General features: G+C 40.0%; 1 protein-coding gene across 2 annotated transcripts in view; it reads right to left on the bottom strand.

Annotated features, from left to right (window-relative positions):
* Window positions 1-10,714, bottom strand: part of mmp17a (matrix metallopeptidase 17a) — a 98,542-nt gene continuing 87,828 nt past the window's right edge. Inside the window, exon 10 of one of the 2 annotated variants that reach the window (XM_074617923.1) lies at window positions 1-2,287. In XM_074617923.1, coding sequence (XP_074474024.1) covers window positions 1,962-2,287 — 326 coding nt within the window. In that variant the 3' untranslated portion in view covers window positions 1-1,961. The remainder of the gene's footprint in view (window positions 2,288-10,714) is intronic. The other variant, XM_074617922.1, reaches the window with a different exon arrangement.

Here is a 10,714-nt window from a genome sequence, read left to right as displayed (position 1 = left end):
TGTTATACCTTCATCTGCCTTCAAGGCCGGGCTCCTTTTCAATGACGCTAAATAATTACACACTTACGCCCACACGGCCGCCAACACTCAAAATAATCGGCCTCCATACAAATCCATGTGACCACGGTTAGCCAATAAAGTCAATCAGATGTTTTTTAATTTTTCTAAAAAAATATTTTACATTAGAAAACACAGCTTAAAATATACACAGTCCACTCGGTTATGCAATAGCTGCAGAACCTTTCAACTCAAATATATCAGTCTATAGGTAAATATATCTTTACAGCAAGAATAAATCCAGAGACCACGTTGTGACTCTTCAGAAGGAGCTAGGGGTGATAAAAGAAAATTGTCCAAAAGTCCAAAAAAAGGCTCTACGAACTCTGTGACCCAATTGAAGCAATGCCAAATAAACAGGAATATTATTTAATCTAAATTTGATACAAAAGATACAACTAAACCAAGAGTAGGGAATGCTTCCGCACCAGAGGTGAAAATGATGAAACCATGGGAATACATACATGAGCAGCACTTCCTCACTTCAGAGCACAGTTGAGGGAAAGAAACTGAGTCCATCCACCTACTCATCCATCCAAACTTACGGCTCTCACAGTAAGACGTTTGCACACTGAATGTTAGGTGAATGGAAAGTGTTAGTGGTGCACACAGCAAAGTAAACAGAAATTACTTTTATAACTTCAAATTCAAATGTCTCTGTTACTCTGGATAATCTACCACCTTAAGGCCTTTACATACCGGGGCAATGATGAATAAACACGAAAATGCGAAATACTCACCTGCAACTATTATATGTCTAGGACTTTTATTGTGAAAGGAACAGAAGTAGTGGTTCTTGTCTCCGCTGTCTTTGTCAAGAATGGAAGGAGTAATGAAATTTGCTGTTCGTACTATGGAGCCTCTGTGTCTCATAAATATAGGTGCAACCTGTTCCGCACAACGCGATTGGTTGATGCCTTCAGTCGCGGTGCAAAAGCTCAGAAAAATCAACCTTGTTCCGCCGCAAAATATTCACATCCTGTGTTAAAATATTCATGACAAAAACAGTTCAAAAAAATATACTGGGCAAGAAAAAAATGCCCCCAGTGTGTAAAGGCCTTTAGTAGTCAACTGTTTTCATTGGTACCATTTTTAACAGAGTAAATAATCCCGATGAGTTCTTTGGATTATCCAGAGTAAGAGTTGTTTTTGCAAATACACACATCTGTGTAGTTTTTCCAAATGTAATTTTTCAGTGTGTTTAACTGCACCAATAAATTCCTCTCATCTCCACTGTATTGGGGGCGGAGGCAGAAACTATTACATCAAAATCAAACCATCTACATGGCTAGATACCACTAGAGGTAAGTGTGAAAATATGATTTTTGGTCATTTTCAAGATTCAAGATTATTGTCATTCATACTATTCACGGGGTTAAGTGCACAGCAGAACGAAATTACGTCGCATCCTGCTCACGAGTGTAATAAAAAAAAAGTGCCAACAAGACTTTGACAATTTTTAACTGATTTTGGTGAAATGACCCTGTAAAAAGCCTCTGCTGGCAACAGTGTGTGTGTTGGCACACTGTTCACCTTTGCACCTGCCTGCATCCCAGGATTCCTTTAACTTGTCTGTATGTGAGGCATTGCAGCTATAAACCTGCTGCACATAAAGACAAATACTTACTCTTGGAACACATTTCTACAACCTTTTTCCTTGCAGATATGAGGCAGTTTGACCATTCAGTAAAAAAAACTTTGTAAAGCATATGTGGGTTGATGCCAATAAGGATGGTTACATTAGCCGGCAGTGCCAACCAAATGACATGTCAAATAAATAACAACAAAATTAGCGCAAAAAGGATACCAAATGATACTGTAAGAAGAAAATATTCCAGTTTTTTGCTTCCGCTGAGCTGGCCATCCACCAAATGAGCTCAGGAACTTTGTCCCGTGCTTTGGCATCATAGCAGTTCAGAGCGGAGGGCAAGCGAGAGCGTCCAGAGAGGTGGCAGCAGCCAAAGGGGTGACGGGGAGGGGCGGGCGCCTAAAAGCGAGGCGGTGTCCGAGGTGCAGGAGCACACCTCGTATCCGTTCTCTGCGTGGTCCGGTTGATGGTGCACGTTGACTCTCGTCTCCGTGCTTTTGGGCTCCGTGTCCGGAGAGTCCGACTGCATCTCGGTGCACAGCAGCCAGTCTTTAGCGATGAGGCGGGGGTACCCTGCCTCCGCCTCCATGTCGCTGCTCGGCACTCGCCAGTACTCCTTCCCCTTGAAGAAGTAGGACGAGCCTTCAAAGAGAGAGATAGAGAGGGGGGCAGAGTGTTGGTATTAGAACAGAATACAATACAAGACTATGTGCTTTAGCATCCACACAAGGTACAGAATTGTCTTTGCTCTGATGTGGAATACACAACAAGCACAGAACACATAAAACATCAACGGCCTTAATTTCATGAATCAGTGATCCAGGGTGTTTATGCTCAGTACTTTCACACTGTTATTAACATACCACATGGTACACCTGTTCGAGACGGAGTGAGAATAATTTCAAACAGGGTGGGATTACAAAAGATATATTTCAGTGGGTGTGTACAGGCCTTAAATCCATCGTGGATAATCGTATAAGTTCATCCAATATGACAGAAGTGCAATCCTACTTGAGAGTTTATCCACATTTGAGCTTTGGAAAGGAAAGTATGGATGATTTCTAGAGAGCATATCATTGCATCCTTTCCCAAAACCATCTGAAAGTACCATATATTTCAAAACAGACCCTGTTCTTAAATGTAACATCACCATAAAAAAAGGACAATATTCATTTTTACTCTGTAGAAAACATGATATATTCTGTATATTTTCCTGTGGAAGTTTTTGCCTGTGTAACCTCCAGTGACACTCTCCTTACTGGAACTCAACTTTGCACAATGCACTCACATAAAAAATAGAGCTCTTAGGGTACTGACACAAGACTAGTCTTCAAGGAACCATGTGCAACATTTATTGGAAGAATATAATATTAATAAGTATTTTTTCCTAAGTGTATAATCACCTGAAAATAAGAATCATTGTGATTTCGTTACCTTAGAATGAGCCATTTAGATCTACATACGGAGCGGGTCCTATTCACGGAGCCAGCCGCCATGTTTCTACGGTAGCCCAGAACGGACAAACCAAACACTGGCTCTAGATGGGGCCATTCAAGTTTTCACATTGGCCATCGTAGTTCTCCTTAGGGCTGTGTATTGGCAAGAATCTGGTGATTCGATACGTATCATGATACAGGGGTAACAATTCAATATCTTGTAATATATTACGATGCTGTAAGCAAGGCGATATATTGCGATTTTTTTAATTTAATTTTAGGAAAACTGTCATAGTATAAAGACCACACCAGAAATACACCATTTTAGAATTGGGGAAAAACAACAAATGTATTCTGCATGCAGAAAACTACATGTTTTTTGCCCAAAACTTATCAAAGTGGACATGTCTGTAAAGGGGAGACTTGTGGGTACCCATAGAACCTATTTTCATTCACATATTGAGTTCAGTGGCCAAGAGATCCCTTTGAAAATCACTGTGCCAGTTTTTCTTTGCCAAAATTCTGCGTAACTTAGGAGCGTTATTTAGCCTCCTTCACAACAAGCTAGTATGACATGGTTGGTACCAATGAATTCCTTGGGTTTTCCAGTTTCATAAGATGCCAGTTGCCACTTAAGTCTGGCTTTAAGAGCCCGCTGCAACCTCTGAAACATCGAATAGTGGTCAGGCCCAACGGCGGGCCATCAGATTTCGAAGAGGTTAATGAAAAAAAGATACAGTATTTTGGAGAATCAAAACAGTATCGCACAACATAATATCACGATACTCATGTGTATCAATATTTTCTTACACCCGTAATTCTCCTACACGCTTGTGGTACTGTGGGCTCCATTCTTTCATATGAAAATAATAGCTAAGCTGGCACACATCAGCGTTACCACACACCATATGTCGTCACACGCATTATTTTTTGGGTTACTGTTGGGTATTGTGGGATGGTGATGATTCAACTGGGGTCTGAACCAAATGTATGGAGGCAGATGTATCCTGTATAGGCTTGGTTGCTGTAAGCAATCATTTTGCTGGTGATAGCTGCAAGATTGAGCACCCACGTTGGAAGACACTGGATAACTGAGCACCAGCAGGAGAGAAAATGTAGGATTTAAGGACAGAGAGTGATTAAAGCATTAAGTATACTTCTGAATGTTTCCTGCACCCTGGGTGGAATATTTACTAAAGATTATATGTGAGCTCTTTAAGCCACATAGACGAGTGAGAACTCTTTGGCCTTGGTAATAAAAGCCAAACATTAGCAAACACAATGTCTGATCTTCCGAACAAGACCTAAAAGCTTTTAATTCTACGTCTTGCCTTTGAGGGAACAATGAGGTACATTTTCTCTGGCCTTCATTTTTAAGCAGATCCCAGAAGCTGGACCCTGACACTAACTCCAAGGAAGAGTATGTTTTTTTTTACAAGAAACCCTCATTTCTTGTGATGAGATGATGTCTTATATATACTGGTCTAGTGGGTGAAGGCTCACAGAATCTAGTAGAGTCCATTCACTGTGCATTATCATGAGAATATGTTCGCGCTCTGCTGCAGCCTGTTGGATTAAAAATAGGGTATGCTCTATATTGCGCAGACACACACATTGTACCTCTAAACTTCTGAGGACTCATTTATCTCAGTCCTACCTTGACCATAAAAACAAGTCTCAAAATAGCTCTCTGAAGCCCTTTGCATAAGGATATTTGATATATGTTATCCTCACTTTCCAAAAATGTCCTCATTCTCTAACTCCCCTTTTCCACCAAAATTAGCGCGTATATACAGTTTTTTTTAAACACGAGAAACCCACTAAAATAGGTGATAAACTCCTTTCCCATTGCGAGCATGCCGTGCCGTTGCACTGGTCTGTTCATATTTTTTTTTCTGGTGTGTCACATTCGACGTCGCGGATGCGCCGGTCAGCACGGGAAACATGTTTACTAAATGGTGAAAATATTACTTCTATCTTTTATATACGCTACCTATTCAGTCTCTCTTTGTGTGTTTTATGACGATCAGCGAGGTAAAAATTACCATTCCCTGACTGGAGTCTGGTGGCTTTGAGGAGAGCATATTAATTGTATGTTTTATACGTTAATAAATTACAATTATTGTCCAATCTCTGTTGATTTGATTGATTTTATAGTCACTTCAACGTGCGTCACATTGAAGGCAAAAGCCAGATGTTGGTGTTTTTTTTTTATCCAGTGAGAAAGGGGCTTAAGTCTAGAGCTGGACCTTATCCTCCTCACAAAGATATAAGTACAAGAGTACACACAGACCCAAAGTCACTCTTTATTCATCTATCGCTATTATTGGATGTCCCATAGGGCTGAATGCCACTTTGCTAAAACATGAATAAGCACTCCTTAAATTAGTCTTTGGAGAGAAGGTGTGTATTGTTTTGCTGTTTAGAGGAATTGGTTATCAGAAGAATCAGAACCAATTCTTCCTGACTGGTATTATTGCTTTTGTTGCAATAAAATGATACTTTCAATGTCCATTACACATACTTTCTATATAAAGAATGAATATGTAAAACTGGCCCGAATTACATAACATAAAAAGGGGTTTATGTCATTTCGTGGGGTCTTTGTGCCAGAACTGAACACAGCAACCCCTTGTGTGCATTCTTGACACCATAATTGTGCCAGCTGATCGTTACTGACACACCCCTCACTGCGCCTGTCCTTTCAATCCTGGGTACCTAAGTTAATTACAGTTTCCAAAATACCAAATGGGCACTGGCAGAACAAAAGAAAAACTAAACGCTGTGTGCTTCTGATGAATATACCACTTTGTAGGAACAAAAGCCTCCAAAAATGTGTTGTGTGCCGTGATGAAAAACAGGATCATAAAATAGGTGGCACTGTTTTTTTGCCACATGCTCTTTTTGCTCTCGTAGCATGTCAAATATAATATCTGATTTGAATATAATACTGGACCATATGGATTTGTGCTCAAATGGGACAAAACGACAACAACAACATTTTTAATTTGGTCCACCAACTCAAATTTAGAAACTGAATTTCTTAACTGGAAGACCACCACCTCCCTCAAAGGCTGTTGACTGAGACAATGAAGAATGTTCCCTCATTGTTAATGGCCTCGGAGCTCGCTATTAACTGTGGAGTAAATATTCTTTTGGTTTCAATGCTTGTCTAACAAAATCTACTTCAAACAAGTGAATCTGTTATATCACACAGGTGTGAATCTTGTATTCATCCAAGTATTTGGAGGACAAGTAAGACAATGAGATGACAGAAAATAGGAATAAAAGACAGAGAATTATGATTTTACTTCTGAATGTTTCATGCACCCTGAGTGGAATAGCTACCCAAGAATATGTGTGAGCAATATGTTCAAGCATCACTTTCAAAGTAAAATAAATAATGCAGATGTAGCAATGTATTGCCTGCATGGCTACATAGAAGAGGTCCATGTTTTGACCTTGATAATAAATGCCAAACATATGGCCGACAAAATCTCCGAAGTTCCGAGGTCTAAGTTATTTTTACACTTCAGTAGTTCTGCCTCTGAGGACACAATGAGTTTCATCTACTCTGGCCTTATTTTTTTTTAGCAAAACCCAGGAGCTGGACCCTGAAAAAAACTGAAAGAAACCCTCATTTCTTGTGATACGATGGTGTATTTTTGTTGTTCATGATGGGTAAGAGCAAAAGATAAAGTACCTACAATGTACAAGGTAAGGTAAAACAGGAGTGGTGCTGGTCTAGACAGTTTTCTGTGAAGAGTCTTCACCCTTTCAAGTGGGTGGAGGCTCACAGAACCTAGTACTGTAGAGTCCATTCCCTGTACCTAATCATGTAGGCATAGTCAAGCCTGTGCTGCAGCCAGTTGGAATAAAAATAAGGTATGCTCTATATTGCACATACAAACAACCTACCTCTAAACGTCTGAGTTTAGTCCAAAAATAGCTCTCTGAAGCCCTTTGCAATGATGATATATTATATATAATATCCTCACTTTCCAAAAATATCTTCATTCTCTAAGTGTAGAGCTGAACTTTATCCTCACAAAGATAGAAATACAAGAGTACAAACACTCACAAAGCCATTCTCCTTATCCATCTATCACTATATTATTGGAAGTCCAAGCCCATAGGGCTGAATGACACTTGGCCAAAACTCTTTTCCCCAGAGACTAAAAGTCCTAGAGCTGTCTAAAGTGGTGAATACATTTAAAATATCACCCACTACTGGCTAATAATCCCTGAAACAGCTTGAGAATACAGTTTTCCTTCAGAGTCTTTGACTGAAGATGAATCGATGGGCTGAACGAATGAAGTTGATGATGACACTTAAACAGGGGGCTCTTCCTTTTAATATGGACCTCACAGTATCACTGTCTAAAAATAGTTTTATTGTGCAATACTTTCTAGAGCCAAAACATAACTTGAAAGGGTAATTAGATTTACTTTAAGCCAATAGCTGGTCTTGAGGGACTGCTGAATGCATTACTGAAACATCAGAAATAAAGAATAAGGCTGGTCTTACTGTATATTTTTCTTGTCAACAAATCACATGGAATTTAATATCACTGCCCCAAACTCATTCATTCACTGAAGATGGAAATCTTTAAAAATGGGTCACAAATACATCGTTTAATTTCAGAACAAAGGGTGAGTATAGCTTCTTAAAACAGCTGGGGCACTGTAAATTAGTTTTTTTAGCAAACGTTACTCAACAGGAGTAAATAGTGTATCAATTGGGGACTATTTTCATCTGTGGATTAATACATGCTACTTAGTATTTGCGGCAGCAAGATAGCATTTGTGGGATTTACTCAAAATAAACGAAAGTGCCCATGCATGATTCACGGTAACCTGTCAACCGGTGTAATGGTGTGGCTCATTGATGCGTTTTTTTGGACAACAATGGAGCTCTATGGCACATGCTATGTAGCGGAGATAATGATTCCTTGAAATTGACGTTAATATTATGCTATTTACTATCTTTTTTTTTTGTTGGATTATTTATAATGTATTATTATTATTAGTTTCCCACTGGAACTGGCCTATTGTGTGTAACATGGGCACCTTCCGCTGGGCCTCATGTGTCAACTCAAAGGAACAGTGTGTAACACTTTGGGGGATCTATTAACAGAAATTAAATATAATATTCGTAACTATGTTTTCATTAGTGTGCGATTTCCTGAAACTAAGAATCGTTGTGTTTTCGTTAGCTTAGAATGAGGCCTTCATATCTACATAGGGAGTAGGTCCGGAGGGGTATTCAGTTGTTTGCAATCTGCAACCACACCACTAGATGCTGTCAAATCCTACACACTGTGTCTTTAAGGGTTGTATTCTGTGTGATCATAAACTAAGTACAATAAACTTTAATACGTTTGTTTTTGTTGTTAAAAAAGTGTTTTTGTTTTTCTGCATGTTGTATGTTAAAGAGGGCTTTCAATTACCACAGTGAATGCTTTTGTGATGATATTGGTTGCGAATAATTCGTTGTAGAGTAACTTGTTGAGCTCACCACGTTATCAGCGACTTTGCTAGCCTGATTGTGGCTTCACAAGAAATATCTGTGGTGTTATGTGCTAACCAACCTTTAGCTAAATTATGTCTTTCTTTGTTTAGTCATTTCCGAAGCTTGTCACCTCGAGGCTGCTCAAGATTTCAAACCCCTTGATTCTGAAATCACTACAGGAATCGCTTCCTGACTTTATGGTAACAGAGGTTGTAACTCCAGGAATGTAACACCACTACAATTATGGACGCTGGCTGGTTTATGTGAACTCCCTGTACAGGCTAAAGATAATATTCATGCCTGATAAATTTCATTTGTCTCTCCCTTTACCATTTTCTCGCCATGACTAAAAGGCAAAATTATTCCTGGGCGCCAACCTGATGCCAGTGGCTATGATTATTGTCATCATTACAGCTACATTCATGCCCTTTATGCCCCTTTTTTTCCCTCCACAGCGACCATTCTCTGTGGTTTTTACTGCCTTTCTCTGTCTCTTTATGATTTCTTCTATCTGTCCTTGGAGTCAAGTCATCTATCTTTCCTAACATCTCTTCTTTTTCTTCTCTTGTCTTTATTATCTTTCTTCATCCTCAGGTGTCCCCATATCTCCTCTTGTCTGGATTCCCCCTTTTCACATATCCCCTCCCCGTCTTTCTGTTCTATTTTCATAACGAGGTGTCACCGTATCTCCCCTCTCCTTCTTGCATGTCATGTCACTCACTCTCTCCTCCGTCTGTCCCATCTCTGTTCTCTCTGTATTCATCCTGAGCCGGTGAAACAAACAGAGAACTGGCTTTGATATGGCTCCAATTCCCATGGTCTGTCTATGCCGCGTTTGTGCGTGTAGGTTTCCAAGTTTACCCTTCCAGGCTCTGTGGTGATAATGGCCGGGGGTGAAGCGGAGTCGCGGCTGTGCGATTGGCCTCTTATTCACACACATGCGCATACACATATCAAAGAGCTTGGAGCAAGACCGAAGACAGAACACAGACCACTAAACAACTGACGGAGGAAGAGCTTCCCTGTATTCACATACTGCAGGGGGGATTAGGGACATCCAGGCTCCCACTGAGAATGGCCTCAAAGGACTCCGTGGTTGTTTTTTAGGGGTATTTTTAAAATCCAAAAATGCCTCTTTCAGAGCCTAATACACACACACAAGCACACGTTTCTCAAACAAACAGTGTTAGACCAGTTTACACCTGCCATAAACGTGCCCATGTGATCAGATGACCGTGGTGCTCTGATGGAAGCAGGCATTGTGACCTTGACACTCAGCTGCTACAGTGGAGCTGCTGCCTGTGATTACACTGGGCGAGCTCCAAGGTTTGAGCGTGTTCCACTATGTGAATGTGAAGCAGAGTGTTGGCGAAAAACAGGCCATGTGTGCTACGTCAAAATAACAGATAAAAGGTTAAAAAAATATTTTGACACGTGGAAAAAAAACAATCAAATGCAAATGTGCCTCTAATCAGCATATTGCAGCTATGCCAACAAAATAATGTGCGTGGATACAACTAGGGTGACTGCCAAAATAAAATAAACTCAAATAAAATCTAAATAAATGTCATGATAAAATGCACTGAATGGAAGATAACAAATTTCACACTTTCATAGATTTTTTTCCAGGTGAAATGTCTTATCTATTAGTTGTATAAGTTGATTTAAACTACGCTCTCTGAAAACGCTGCAAGCAGCAAATACTGGGAGGCGAGCAATCGCCCAATCCAAACAGGTTGTGTCTAGAAGTTAACACAGAAGTGGCGACACTGATGTGAGATGGTTATGGTTAGGCATTGACCTTGAACGGTTAAGGTTAGGCACTGACCTTGATCTGTTAGGCATTGACCTTGAATGGTTATGGTTACGCACTGCCCTTGATCGGTTCGGCATTGACCTAGAACGGTTAAGTTTAGGCATTGACCTCGAAAGGGTAAGGTTAGACATTGACCTTGACTGCAAGTATTTAGTCATTAACCAAAGTATCACTAAAGTTATTTTACAATTCATCCTGAGGGGGACATGAGGGGATATGAATGTGTGTATCACATTTCATGGCAACACATCTATTAATTGTTACGACATTTCAATCAAAACCACAAATGTCAACCTCACGGTGGT

This window comes from Sebastes fasciatus, chromosome 19, assembly GCF_043250625.1.
Source record: "Sebastes fasciatus isolate fSebFas1 chromosome 19, fSebFas1.pri, whole genome shotgun sequence".
Classification (NCBI taxonomy): domain Eukaryota; kingdom Metazoa; phylum Chordata; class Actinopteri; order Perciformes; family Sebastidae; genus Sebastes; species Sebastes fasciatus.
This window is presented reverse-complemented; position numbering and strand designations above follow the sequence as displayed.